The 14441-nt window shown below is 41.9% G+C and overlaps 1 protein-coding gene across 1 annotated transcript; it reads left to right on the forward strand.

Annotated features, from left to right (window-relative positions):
* The first annotated feature begins 9279 nt into the window (after positions 1–9279).
* Positions 9280–13666, forward strand: LOC146698684 (uncharacterized). The gene is made up of 6 exons (XM_085473940.1): positions 9280–9483; positions 10931–11283; positions 11432–11507; positions 11861–11939; positions 12292–12475; positions 12604–13666. Exons 2-6 carry the CDS (start codon positions 10933–10935, stop codon positions 13174–13176), a joined length of 1263 nt encoding a protein of 420 aa, XP_085330066.1. The 5' UTR covers positions 9280–9483; positions 10931–10932; the 3' UTR covers positions 13177–13666.
* The last annotated feature ends 775 nt before the right edge of the window (positions 13667–14441 follow it).

The raw sequence follows: 14441 nt of genomic DNA on the forward strand, positions 1-14441 counted from the left end.
TGACGGGCTCCAGCAATCCCACCTGCCACAGCTCTGTTTAACAGCCAGAGTGTTGATGTCACATGCTGAATCCACTCAGGCACACAGTGCACTGGTCTCAGCAAGAGAGAGATGAACAGAAAGTATGAAAGAAGACAAAACGAGAAAATCAGGGGCGAGACAAGGCCCGGTTTAGGGATCAGTTAGTGAGAATTCATTCAGAGTTGGAGGCGGAAAAAGACAAAAAGACAGGATGGAGGAAATTGGGTTAAAAATAAAAGAATGAAAGACCTAACTGATTAGGGAAGAGGAGAAATGGAAATATGTGAAGGAAAAAAAGATGTCTGCTGTTTTAAACATAAGTTTTTTTGGTAGGAAGAACTTCTGTGAGTTGAATTTGAGTCATTTAACCACACCTTCTGCATGCACGCTTGTGTATGAACTAGTATTTTATTCTACGTCACATACAGAGGCAATTTAGAATCAACAGTTAGCTGAACACGCAGGTCTGTGGAGTTCCTTGTTGATGCAGAAGAACTTCCTCTGGTGTCATTAGGCAAGATGAAAACTCTTTGAACAGCTGATTTGAACATGTAAAATTCACCAGAGGCCTGATAATCACGTTTCTACTTAGCACATCTAATCAAACATTAAACTGATCTTGCTACTGAAACTTGTAAAGATTCTGATGCATTTAGTTACTGAACTTTAATCAATAGTGTCAATAATACCAATATTTCCTTTCTATGATGAAACTTTTATTTATCTGTTATAGCGTGACTCTCTTTTGCAAAAATACCCTGCCTAATGCAGGACAATCAACAGTGTTTCCACAGACACAAATACACACTGTGAAAATACAGATGAAAAATATACAAATTGTACGAGATAAAGTCCAAAAATGACCAAAAAGAATAAGATTCAAAGCCCAAAATATCAAAGTAAGACCTAATTGCAAACTACCACCACCCCCAGATGTACTAGGATAAAAACAAGAAACCACAAATATTTTAGAAATCTGTCAAAAACGTGTTTAACAAAACTTTTTTTCCCCATGCTAAATTTCATGGCATTACAGGGTTAGTGATGTTGTGATGATCTATAGGAGGCAAAATGACAAGAGCTATGCCATTGTTCACAAACTTTATGATCCCACATCAGCTGTAAAACCACATTGTATGAAATGAATGATGTTGAGCTGCTTGGGCAAGAATATAGATGACAAGAAAAAATTAAAAAGAAGAAGAAAGGAGAAAAAGGAGGTCATACAGGCAAAGAATAAAGGTGTTTAGTACAGTCAGAAGATGTGGATGAGTGAAAAACAGAAAGCTGAGAAGACAAACAAGCGCTGGTTCTCATACTAGTATTGCTAGTCAACCTTCTTCTATGTTTTGTTTATCAAAAAACCCCAAAAATGTCAATAAAAGTGCAGTTCTGATTTTATTGCATCACCCCTCCATCTTCTCCCATCCTACGACTCTGCCTCTCCACCCTCGCACTCCGCACTCGTTCTTTTATCCTCTTCCCTCCTTTCCTCTTTGACTCCAGTCAAGCGTTGTCGTCCACTTTTGCTTTTTCCTCAGCTGTGACTGTGTGTGTCAGAAGCCTGCAGGTGTGATCAGTTTTCTTGTCTTTGTGACTTTGTTCACATGTGACTGCATGCATGACTGTGTGGTATGTATGTGCATGTCATATATGAGGTTTAACCACAGTCAAATACTTGACTGGAGGTCACCCTCTAAAGGCTCTGCAGTTTATTAACAATATGGTGTCAGATTTATGCGTTTTATTGTTTTCTATTAATTTCTTCTTGATTGACTTGAATAGCAACAGTAGCACAGTGTTTCTCTGAGCATGAAAAAACATGAAGTTCGATGATTTCTTCATAGAAGAATGCCTATCACAAACTGAATCAACAACAAATCCATTACAAAACTAAATTACAAACAACGAAAAAACTGGTTCTTTCACCTGCTGCAGCAAAATTATGGGAAAATTACAGATTTTTTTTGGTTTGCAAGGCCTCTCTTTGAATGCAATCTACTCTCAACACTGTCAGTTCTTTGGAACTGATACTCTGACTTTTGTTATGAAATAATAATAATAATGCCCTTTTTTAAAATAACTTACTCGTGCTTCACTACAAACAATATTTGTTATTGAGGTGCAATTGATGCAACTCTGCTTTGTACTTTTATCAGTCACATCTTGGAGGTCATTCACAGTGCAGGTGACATTGGGGGCCATTGATTTTCAAATGTTCGTCCAATATATAACCGACAGCTGTTTCCTGTTCTTGGCAGACAGGAGTGGCCTCCACTGTGCTCTTCTGTTGCTGTAGCAGATCTGCTTCAAAGTCAGATGTGTTATGATTTGAGAGATGCGCTCCTGCACAACCACTCATGTTTGTAACGAGTGGTTGACTGACTTACTGTTGCTGTTCTGCTTAAAATCTTCTGGCCGTTCTTCTCTGACCTCTGACATCAACAAGATATTTTCACCCAGCTGCTGCTCGCTTGATATTTTCTCATTTCAGACCATTCCCAATGCCAGCAGGCCAGCAGTATTCGAAACAATTAGACCAGTAGCTGTGTCACTTTTATTCCCCTTTCTTCTTGATGCTTGGTTTGAACTTGATCACTCTACTGACCATGTCTACATGCCTGAATTTGAATTTCTGACCTGTGATTGGTTGATTAGGTATTTGCATTAATGAGTATAAAGTGGCTGCTGACTGTATGTGGTGTGACTGCAATGGACCATACAGTGGCTGCTGCTATGTTCATGGATTCTACATATTTTCTTTGTCTATTTTCTGATGCATATAGTTTCACGAGTATCATTTTGCTTTTCTCCATTTAAGCAATTTTGTAAAATTTCAAGTACATTGTTCACATTTCATTTTTTGTGCCTAAAATGTTTTTACTCTACATTAGGGCTACATTTTTGCTGCACTCCATCCAAAGTCAGTAAGGTGCAGATAAAAGTAAAGAAAACTTTTGTTTATTGTTTCGTCATAAATGCCACAGCAACCCAGTATGTCAGTGGACACACTTTGAGTAGATTGGCTACTTTGAAAAAAAATGACCAGTAAAATTTCTTAAACCAGAAACAGATTCAATGTTACTGCAAAGAAAATATATGTATAAAAGAGTTATCTCTATGTCCCACATGAAAAGATAACCAAGCTAAAAGCATCCCAGTGCGATCTTTACTTTTAAAGATATTAAAGTTATACACATTTTGGAACTAAAAAAAAAAAGTTTCAAGGCTTGTCTGTGTTTCCATATCTGCCGATCTGGTTACAAGCCCCTAATAAACTTGAAGAGACCACTCAAGGCCCACATGACTGCTTTGTTATGGTCAATAAACTTAACCCCCGGAGGTCTCCTGGATCCATTTCCAAGCATTAACTTCAAGGTTAAGTAATTTATTTGTGGTTCTCTCATGGATTCTAATTTTAAATAGAAAAACATCTTTTAAAAACCAGAACACAAAATTCCCATTTCTCATCTGGGGTCTTTCTGACTTTACTGTGTTTCTTCATCACGTTGGTGTAAGTCTCACATCAGGAGTGTCACTGTCACCACATCTCATATCACAGTCTCATCTGTGCAAGTCAGTAAAACAGTCTAAACAAAGGATGTCAAACTCCTTTTACAATGAGGGCCACATACAGCCCACTTGGATCTTCAGTGGGGCAGATGAGTGAAACTACTCTTTCTGTCAGTGTAAACATCTTTAATTATACATTTAATCCCTGAGATCTTTTAGTATAAGATAAATAAGTGCAGTATCTACAGCAGGTCTTGGTTTATCTTCATGACAAATGTGTAAATGTATGAAATGTAAACTACTATCCTGTAGCTTTAAAAGAACAAGTTTTCGTTGATTGATGAACATTTTCTCTTTTTTATACTGACATTTTTATATTAGACAGTAAAAAACTGGACCTTTTCCTGTTTATCTTTTAGGTAACTATTTTGGTGTAGTATCTTTGTCAGCAGGAAAAGCTGTCAAATTTATAGAAAAATACAAAATTTAATGCAACCCATCATATCAACCTAGACACCTCTAGTTTTTTCTAAGAGTAACATCATATTAGTCACTGCAATTTTTAAAAAATCATCCCTTTTTTGTTGTAAATCAGTCCTGATACTATGTGCATCAGAAAATAAACAAAGACAAAAATATACTATATACACAGAAACAATTACTGAATAGTATGACAAAGTCACACTACATATGTGTGTAGTTCATGCTTGCATGTAATAACAGTGTCATAACCTGCACGTGTGACACAAGACTGAGAATATGTGTTTGTAGCTGCTTCGACTGAACCTCTTCTGAGACCGCGTTTATATTTGCTTTCAACTGAAGAGCATATTCACTGCTACCACTGACAGCATTTAACGGCCTTGCTGTTTCATGCATATTTTAAAAACTTGAGAAGTGATTTGATTGAAAACACTAATGCAATGCTTCACAGCGTTGTTTCATAAGCGAGAGATCTGTATTTCTTTCTGGAAAATAACAATTTGATCAGTTGTGCCATTCAAATGAGAAACACATCACACAATGACTATCACCTTTAGCAGTGAAGTATGTGTAAAACCAATAGCAGTGTGTACAAATACTATGAGAAAGCCTGATGTGGGTTCTCACTGGTGTGAGATTGATGTGAGAATGGCGTCAAAATGATCAATAAAAACTGTCATTAAATAAAGATCTTCGGTGTGAACACCAGGGGGAGCCCTATCCATGTGACATATTTTGGGCTTAACGAGCAGAAAATACACCCTAAAAGTAAATGTTATCGTCACTTCTTCCTGCAACACTGGAAAGATCGTTACAATCTTGGAACTGCTCCAAAGATGCCGAATAAGGAAACATCGACATTTATTTAGGTGAAAAATAGCGAATCACAAAAATAAATAAATAAACTAGTGAAAACAGAAAGACTGAGCCCACGTGAATCCACTGCTTCACTGTGAACCGCAAGCGCCACCAATTAAAGTCTCCACGCACTGATTAGCTGCGCAACTACTTTTAAACTGGATATAAATCGCCCTTTAGGGAACAGTTCCCTTTAAAACCTCAGAGTCAATCCAAGCAAGAGTCTTTTGATCTAGATTACATCACATTGTGGATTCAAGGATAAACTTCAAAGATAAAACTGAAAAGGTTACATCACTTACTGCATCAAGCATAGAAACAACAGGATATAGAATTTAATTAATAAAATCACTGATTGCAACTATTTATCCCTTAAGATAAACAAAAGTGTGGGGGGAAAAATCCCACCAGGTCTGCTCATAAGTGTTTGAATTATTTGCTATTTATGTTTGTTGTTGTTTTTTCGTGAAACTCTGATCTGTTCTCTTCCTCGGGTTGTTGACAGCGGTTTGTGTGACTCGTGACTATTGTTTCTAACATCTCTGGCACTGATCTCGCGATTTTAGTTTTCTCCACCTCCTCTGTCTGTCTCTCAGCTCCATCCTTTCACACAGTGCACCGGAGCGCTCAAACGTGAAGCACTTCAGCCAAATTATGCAACACTGGTAACACTTGCCGCTCTCCCATTGGCTGTTGAGTCTTCCACTTGGAGGTGTGGCTAAAGTGCTTCCACCTGCCATTTGCCAAGTCTGTGCCGAGGGCGTGTCTGCCGGTTTCATTCACAAATCTAGCAGCGGAGCGTCTCTCCGACATGTGAAGATCCCTCTGCTTATTCTGTGGCACACATGTCTGCTCCGCAGATGTACGCCTGCAGCCTGAACAGAAGATGGATTCTGACTAGTTCAGAATGAAACTGTAATGTTTGTGGTAACAGCAACAAATATTACTACCATAATGGTGTCCTTTAGCACTTGTGTGATAGTAACATATGAAAAGGAGTCTAGAGAAATGTCCGTGTTAAAGGCAGGAGGCTTAAAATAACTGTTGGATGTCGGTGATCTTTGAGCCCTCGGGGAGCAATTCATTAAAAACAGGTGTGATCCTTTCACAGAAATTACTGCATCAGCTCAGGAACATTTCCACAAATTATTGTCTGTTCACATCCACAAATTTTCTTTTTTTCTTTAAAACCCCCCCACATATGGCTTATATGTGAACATAATCCAGAAACACTGCTATCTTCTCTGTGCTAACCCTCATTTAAAATGTACTCAGGCAAGGATGTTGGACAAATCAAAATTTGAAGTTCTGTTTGGAAAAATGAACACAGCATCCCACAACTAAAGAGGAGAGAGAACATCCAGTTCGTTATCAGCAGTCAGTCAAAAAATCCTGCATCTCTGATGGTGGGTGCATTGGTGCCTATGGAATTGAGAGCTTGCAAATCTGGAAAGGCACCATCAATGCTGAAAGACATATAAAGGTTTTAGAGCACCATATACTTCCATCCAGACCACATCTACTCCAGAGAAGGAGAAGCAACGTGACTTTGTAGTAGAAGACTCTAGTTTTTAAACTTGCCTGCCTGCAGTCCTGCCTTCTACAAATAGTCAATACATCATGAAATTAAAAGTACAACAAAGAAGATCCAGGACTTTTTGAGCAGCTAGAATCCTATATCAGACGAGAAAGGGACGTTATTCCTCTCCCAGAAGTCCAAAAACTGGTCTCCTTAGTTCCCAGAGGTTTACACACTGTTGTAAACATGGCACCCCATCCCAACTTTTTTGAGACATGTTGCTGCTATCAAATTCAAAATGAGCTGATATTATTCTTGGGTTGAAATATTTGATATGTTTTCTGTGTTCCACTGTGAATAGAACAAGGGTTCATGAGATTTGTGAATCACTGCATCCTGTTTTTATTTACATTTTACTCAGTGTGCCAGTGTTTTTGAAACTGACATTGGAAGCTGTAATCGCACTGTAGTTGCAAAATACATTGTGAAAGAGTTTGCGTGATACTTTGGAACTGATTCCAAAAAGCATGTCTGATTTGCCCAAAGGTGAGTGCACTATCACTGAGGAGCAGATATAGTAGTTAATAATTGTGAGGCAGGCGCTAAAGTACCAGGCTTCAAACCAAATAGTAACTTATTTAAAATTTGAAACAAAGTTTAGTAGTACTAAGCAGTTTCTGCCTGTTCTGCAATGAAAAGAAATATACTGTTTAGACACTCAGGTACGTGCACCCAAACACATAATAATTACAAGAGGGATGTACAGTGTGTTTCATCAAGTTCCTTTATGGATATTATTTCATTGTGATATGGCAACATGATCGACATTTCCTCTAAATCAGAGGAAGCTGAAGGAGAAGGTAGGGCAGGGTAAAGCAGCAGTGTGTAGTAGTTTCCCAGCTATCCTGACATGGTCTGAATCTTTGTCTTTCTGATGGAGGACAAAGATACAAAGAGCACAAAGAGTGTATACTGCAAACTGTCTCCACTTTATATTGCAGCTCTTTGTGTCTTTGTCTTCCATTAGACCAATGACTTTTCAGTCCTAGTGTCTGATTCTCACCTCACCAAACAGGAACTTCAACTTTCACTACCTAAACATTTAAATGCTTTCACACTGAGTAAGAATGTATGTAGAAATGTCTTCTACGTAAAGTAATCGTGTAAATGTTTAATTTAGCTTCTATAATTAAGCGCTCTCACATCCCTCTTTGTTTCCCTCTAAATCATCTGCTGAATCCTTTTTATTACATTCATGCAATAGTCAGTTTTTACTACAATCAACCCAATGGAGCAATGCTCTGATTTCCACCTCAGGGACCGGTTTGACGCACTGAACTTTGACCCACTTAATTGACAAACACATCTTCCATAAATGATACTTCAGCTTGTCAATACAAGGACTGATAATGAGAAAAGAGAAAAATTAACATGGAAGCCAAGTGGAGGATGGGATTTGAAGGGGATGGTCTTCAGCAAGCATGAACTCAAAGTAGGTTCAGTGAGTTCATGTGCTGTAGAGGAATGCTCACGTAGCACACATACGACCTTTCCCCTGGTTTATTTTTTGCCAAAGTTCACCTGTTATTGTATCCTGACAATAAGAGGGTCCTGTTTGCGCACCTGATGTTAAGGTTACTAAATACTGAGGGACTTGACATAGTTGCAGGCCTCGAAGATGGTAATTGTCAATCTAACAAGGACACAGCCTGTTGTGTACGTTGAGGAGGGTCAGTGGGTTCATGTGTATGTTAAGCATGGGAGTGGGGGAAGGGTAGGCCGTTTATCATAGGCTGAAACATGCTGGGGATTTCGGATCTAAAAATACTAGTCAAAGCCAGTAAAATCGTGGCCTTACAATAAAGCCCAATGAGGAGAGAGACCAGCAATAAGATAAGTATGTAGCATGTGACAAGATCATGTGTATGATCCATGTACGTTGGTATAATGCATTGCAAGTTTCAGAGGGAGGGTCAGTGAGTTCGCTGCTGTAAGGCTATATATCATGGTACTGGGAGGTGATTTGTTATCTGTATGATTGCATGCAGCAGTGTGTGTTTTTAACTTAAACATGAAATGACACTGACACAAAGCAGGCAATCACACTTTAAATACGATATTTCATTGTTTGGAAAATTTATCACCTCAGCTCTCCTTCCTACTTTCATCCTCTGAATTCCAGTTTGTGACACTAGACAAACGAGTTGGTAAGCTTTAAACTGAGGAAAATACAAAAATGTTCACATGAGATTATGTAAAACTGCAAGAAATTTAGCAAATAAACAATATCCGTCTAATATTGCAAGTTATGTAACCCAAGATAACTCAGGGTGAAAGAATTGCACAGCCTTGTCCAGGCAGAGTGACCATCATTATAAGAAATGTGATTTTCTAGTCTGTTCTGGGCAATATAATGAAAAACGTCGCCCACTGTTTATTTAGTTATTATTTTACCTTTGAGAGGCCTTATTTGTAAGCGGTTTTCGTGCTCCATGCGTGCCTTCTGCTAAACCTCTCAAGTCCCTTGTTATATTTATTTATCAACGTGCGTTCTTACGCTCTCGGTATGAGTAATTTTTGCGCACATCTCGTGCATAGAACATACTGTGCACATCTCGGGCCGACGTGCGTGCCTGCGTGTGTTTACACCCGCTCGCTATAGTAGAGCAGCCCAGCCCAGACGCCACACTCACGGGCGACACATGAGTGGGCAGGACCGTGAGTGCCGGGGCCGCCGTCCAGTCAGCGGAGATCACTGCGATCACTGGCTGAAAGGTTCAGCCAATGGCGCGCGCCGCCGTCGACACGGCAGCCAATGGAGTGCGCGCAGAGCGTGGGCACGTGGATTTGCGCACATGTTGACGCTTGTAAACTGCCGAGAGAAAGAGGCAGCACAGGCACAGACCGATGAACGGCAGGCCGGGTGGTGTGTGTGTGTGTGTATATGTGTGTGTGACAGAGAGGTGATGCTCGGCGTCCCGATGCTGCTCCAGCCTCGGAGTGTGGACTGACGGACCAAAAGTAGAAGACAGAGCCATCCTCCACTATTATTAGAATCAGCTGTTATTTTTAAAAGCGCTTTACTGAAGGTAAGAATTTTCAAAAGCATTTTTATCTTTTTTGTTTGCCGAAGTTGGCAGCTTAGCCTGAAGGAATTTCCTGTCCTGTGCGTACCATCCCGGTATAATTTTAATATATCCTAAAGCTGTGTTGCCTAACGATAAATTGCTTTTAAACGTTATAATGATTGCTCAGATTTTCCTTCATGTTTAAGACAAGTAACTGCTATGGATTTATGTTAGTGTCTGATAGACTGAACGGCTTTAGATGGCCTGAATGTACAGTTCTATTAGTTTCTCTTGCTGGCGTGGTGGTGGTGGGCACAGACACAGGCCGGCAGAAAACACCTGAGTCGCAGCCTCATGGTCTACCTGTGCAGGCTGTGGCAACACATCCACCAATCCAATCCTACCGCATCTCCATCCAGCTGGGGCTATAAACTAAGTAAGGGGTTGTACATAAACAGAAATAGCATCAGATTGCCTCACAGTATTTGAAGCTGTTGACTCTTTCACGTTAACAACGTGCCATTTGGTTTGACAGCCACCAGACATAAAATGTAAATGGCAAAGCACGCTGTCTGAGCGTTTCTTTCTCCTTTTGCGTTTGTGTCAGTCTCCTTCATTTGTGAGTGACTTTTGACTTTATTTTTCTGACGCTGATAAAGAGTTCTGTTGGTGTATTTCATTGCTGAGCATTTCTCAGTTTCCCCTGAAATCTCCCCCTCAGTATTGGTGGGATCAGAGATTGAACAAGCTGAGAAAGAAAGGGGGAGAAAAACAAACAGATGAGAGAAAGGCACATGGCCAGAAATGCAGAATGTGAAAATGTGAGAAAAAGGAGGAGGAAGAGGGCTTGGTTTGGAGAGGAAAGGAAGAGGGGGCACCGGGCTTGTGTGCATAACGAACAGGATGAGCTGAAGGCAGAGCGGAGAGGGATGAGAAGCATACAGAAATACAGCCGAGAGGAAAGAGAGTGGTTTGCGTGTGTGTGTGTGTGTGTGTGTGTGTGTGTGTGTGTGTGTGTGTGTGTGTGTGTGTGTGTGTGTGTGTGTGTGAATCCAAGGGGGGATGGAGCGCAAGCCTGAGACGGAGAGGAGGGGCTAGAGAGAGCACTGGAGGCTGTGGCAAAGAGAGAGAGCAGGCCTATTCCGATTTCACTACTCTACAAGCTCCCATCCCCCTCACACATTTTACTCTCCTACAGCCTCCAATCTCCTCAATGGAAGCCAGACATGCACTACTATTGTGTGCCTACTGCCTACCCCCAGTCCCAAACTAGGGCAGTGCTATACCCACCATTTTGAGTAATAGGGGTTATAATTTTTGGTAGCGAGGTAGGAAAATGGAGTATTGCCAAATGCTAAGAACTGAACTTCCTCTCACTTCAGATGTGTTGGTTTTCAATGTTCCCTTAAGCCACACTTGTGTTTCTTTCCGTCATCCTAATCTTTGAGCTTTCTTTCTGTCCCGATAGGGATGCAGTCGCAGGGCAGCACCTCCTCTCAGCCCTCCTTTGATTCCCTGAGCTCCAGTGACAGCCTCTTGTTCAGCGATTCAGAGCAGGCAGAGGACGACACAGACGTCTTCCTGACAGACAGCTCTCCATCTGTCATCATCGGGGGGTCGGGCAGCGCGTCAGCAAGTGGAAATGGGGGGTCAGACAGTCCCGGGTCACAGTGGACGTGTGACGGCTTCACCGACAAAGAGGAAGAGGAGGACTCGTACAGGTCACAGAGTGGCGGCAAAGCGGCTCACGTCAGCCTGGGGAAGACTGATCCGGCGAGGCAGACTGCAAAATCACAAGGAGATCTGCTGTTTGCTCAGAAGGTAAGAAAGGTGATGGGCAGAAAAGGAGAGTGATGAGAAGAGGGCTGACATAGCAGTGTGCGTGCAAAGGAAAGCCCAGCAGATAGCCTCAGACAGCCAAGCCTAACCAAAACCAACTCGTAATCTGTCTTCCCTCCTCCTCTGTCAGTGTGCTGAGCTGCAGGGTTTCATCAGGCCCCTGCTAGAGCTGCTGAATGGACTGAAGAGGGGCCGATTCGACCGGGGTAAGCATCCTTTCTTCACTGTCTTCTGGGAGGCAAGTGTGTGTGTGCGCTCGCTGGCTTCTGCAGTTGTTGAGGCTGAACACAGGTTTACATGATCTAAGTGGCCTCAGTCCATTGAAATAGTAAGTTTTCCTTCAAGCAGTAGTCTGTATTGATGTAGCCTATCAATGCAGTCCACAGTGCTGTGTGTGTGTGTATGTGTGAAGCGAGTCTTCTCGCTGACTCAGTAGCTTGCAAGAGTTTACCGATATCATGAGTTAGAGCGTGTGTGCATGTGTGAGACCGTGCATGCCCACATATGCATTCATTCAGTGTGAATGCTGACTGAAGGATTATGTTCTTTTGATTGACAGGCTTGAGTAGTTTCCAGCAGAGCGTGGCGATGGATCGTATCCAGAGGATTGTGGGGGTTTTACAAAGACCTGACTGCGGGTAGGATGTCATCCAAATTGTCCCACCATCCATCAGCCCTCTTTTTCTCACTCTTATCAAGTCCTGCCATCATGAGATGTTTTAGCTGCATTTAAGAATTATTATCTTTATTAAACTGTGAGTTGATCTTAGATATGCAGTGCACGGTGAGGCAGGATGTTTTATTGAACAGTCCTCAGGCAGGTAGAGTTACAGCTTTCACTGTCAGTGCAGAGAAACACCAAACTTCAGATGAAATTTTACCTAGATCTCTGTGCAGGATCATAAATATCCACGCCTGTTCCTACTCAGCAGCAAAGTCGTATTCCTATCTGCTCCTCACCTAAATTTTGTTCCTCTTTCTACATCATAGGGAGAAGTATCTGAACACTCTGCTCCAGGTGGAGATGATGCTAAAACTTTGGTTTCCCCAAATTCTCACTCAGCCTGTGTCTACAGCCTCCAGTGTCGCCACATCCCCTGCCCGATCCCTCCAGGAAGCTTTCGGCTCCATCCCGCCGCACAAACACAGGGATCAGTTACATATTCCCGTTAAGGTGAGGACATACATTCCTGACTTCTTGCTGCTAATACACATAAACATTTCTCCACCCCACCAGCACCACAAATTTTACAAAAACCTCCCGTTCATATTCTGAAAATTACTCTCCTGTTTATTTTCCAGAAGCGCAGACTCAGCTGGACGGGTACAGACTCTCCCACGCCTTCCCCTGTACCTCTCAAGTCCCCCCATATCAGCACAGGAGAAAACAGGGTGAAGTCTGATTGCAGAGAAGCTGGACCTTCTTCCTCCCCATCACTAGCAGCTGATGCAAATCAGAGTTTGGCACATGCAGCCAGCAGCAGTCAGCTAACTGATGACAAAAATGACGGAAAAGACGGAGACGGCAAGGAACCAGTGAAGGTGTCGAAGTACCAAGCGGGTCAGAGCTCTAAGCCGAGCCTCACGTGGGTTCATGTTGCGCCCATCCTGTCCCCACGAAATACCTGCCTCTCACACGATGCCCTCACAGCCAGCAGGAGGTTGAGCCCGGCTACACAAGACAGCTCCATCTCCTCCACCACACCTTACAAGCACCCCAAAAATGTGAAGAAGCCAATCCGGTGCCAAAGCCAGCCTGTTGCTGGACAGCAGAGTGAGAGGGGGACCACCGAGGCAACTCCGGGTGAGAGCCAGTCTCCTCCTGTTACACTTAAGCCTTTGCCTGGGGCGTGTCCCACCAGCTTGAAGACCTGATGTACTGAATCAGCAAAAGAACTGGCAGCCTTGCTTTGTTACACCACTGGGCTAAAAGCTGTTGCGACAGGAAGAAGGGAAGAGGCTGAAGGCCTGTGATTATACTTGCATTAATGAGAGGAAGTGAGGAAAGAATTGTTGGTGATAGATGTTGAAAACAATGACGGATAAAAACATAACCTATCATCCAGACCACAGTTAAAACAGACATTTCAAACAACAGGACATAAACAAGAACCGTTATCACACTTATAATCGAAACTCGTGCAGAAAGGTGGTTGTCAAGGTTCAAAAGCAATGTACAGGTAACGAGAGACATTCTAGAGTATTTAGAGGAGTAAATGATCGCTCCTCTTCAGCATGAAGGCAATCAATACAAAAAGAAGAAATATTTATGTAGGTGACTGTTTCAACAGACATCTAACTTGAAAGAAACTGTTCGAAAATGGAACAGCCGATGTCAGTAATCAAAATAAAACCTTCCAGTGTTTATTTTGATGTGGTTGATGAGTGAGCTGATTCTAGTCTTGCAGCAGAAGACACGTTTTTCTCTACATTCTTTTGAATGGTTTGAAGAGGAAAAAGCGACACTGGGGGTAACTAAAAAAATCTTGTTGCTAGTGATGTGAGAAATGAGGTGTAGTGTGCGCCGTGTCGGAGCCATTGGAGACGGTGGAAAAATGACATCACAACTCACGAATGTAATCCAAGAATTGTTTAGACACTCGGCTGGCAGATCATCAGCATCGAGCAGGAGTGACATCGCAGCGACCGGTGGTCACATAACTTTTCCTGTCGTGCCGTGGATCAGATGTTTCCGACGGCAAACCGACTGGCAATCAGTCTCATTACAATCCGAGACTTTTAATAGACCAGCGTATGGAGTTAACAAGGACCACTAAAAGACATGTCTATTGATTCAATTACACAGTTAATTTATTCATGTGTTGATCTGATACTGCATCTATTTATTGTTTGTATTTATTGGGCAGCTTATCACCTGCTGTGCGCTTGCATAGTTTGGCCTACAGTTCTTTTGAGGTGACTGGGAAGATGCTGTTGACATTTTTTTGTGGTTTTTATTGCTATCGTGAGGAGGGCAAAACAAAAAGGACGTGAAATCTTATGATTGGTCTCTTGGACTACTGTGCCTTTTTTACCAAATAGGATGTGTTTTTCAAAAAAAAGAAGCATTCTGTGCTCTCAGTGCATTCATACTGTGTTTTGATTGTTTGCATGTGTTTCACAAAACCAGTGCACAGTCA

Source organism: Copadichromis virginalis, linkage group LG11 (genome assembly GCF_057382275.1).
Source record: "Copadichromis virginalis isolate Kocher_CV1m ecotype Utaka linkage group LG11, C_Virginalis_male_GT1.1, whole genome shotgun sequence".
NCBI lineage: Eukaryota > Metazoa > Chordata > Actinopteri > Cichliformes > Cichlidae > Copadichromis > Copadichromis virginalis.

Bases quoted from the DNA above. Each gene is read 5' to 3' on its own strand.
- LOC146698684 (XM_085473940.1), top strand. From the start codon at position 10,933: ATGCAGTCGCAGGGCAGCACCTCCTCTCAGCCCTCCTTTGATTCCCTG. The intron at 11,508-11,860 runs GTAAGCATCCTT...TTTGATTGACAG, and splicing joins GAGGGGCCGATTCGACCGGG to GCTTGAGTAGTTTCCAGCAG. The intron at 12,476-12,603 runs GTGAGGACATAC...TTTATTTTCCAG, and splicing joins AGTTACATATTCCCGTTAAG to AAGCGCAGACTCAGCTGGAC.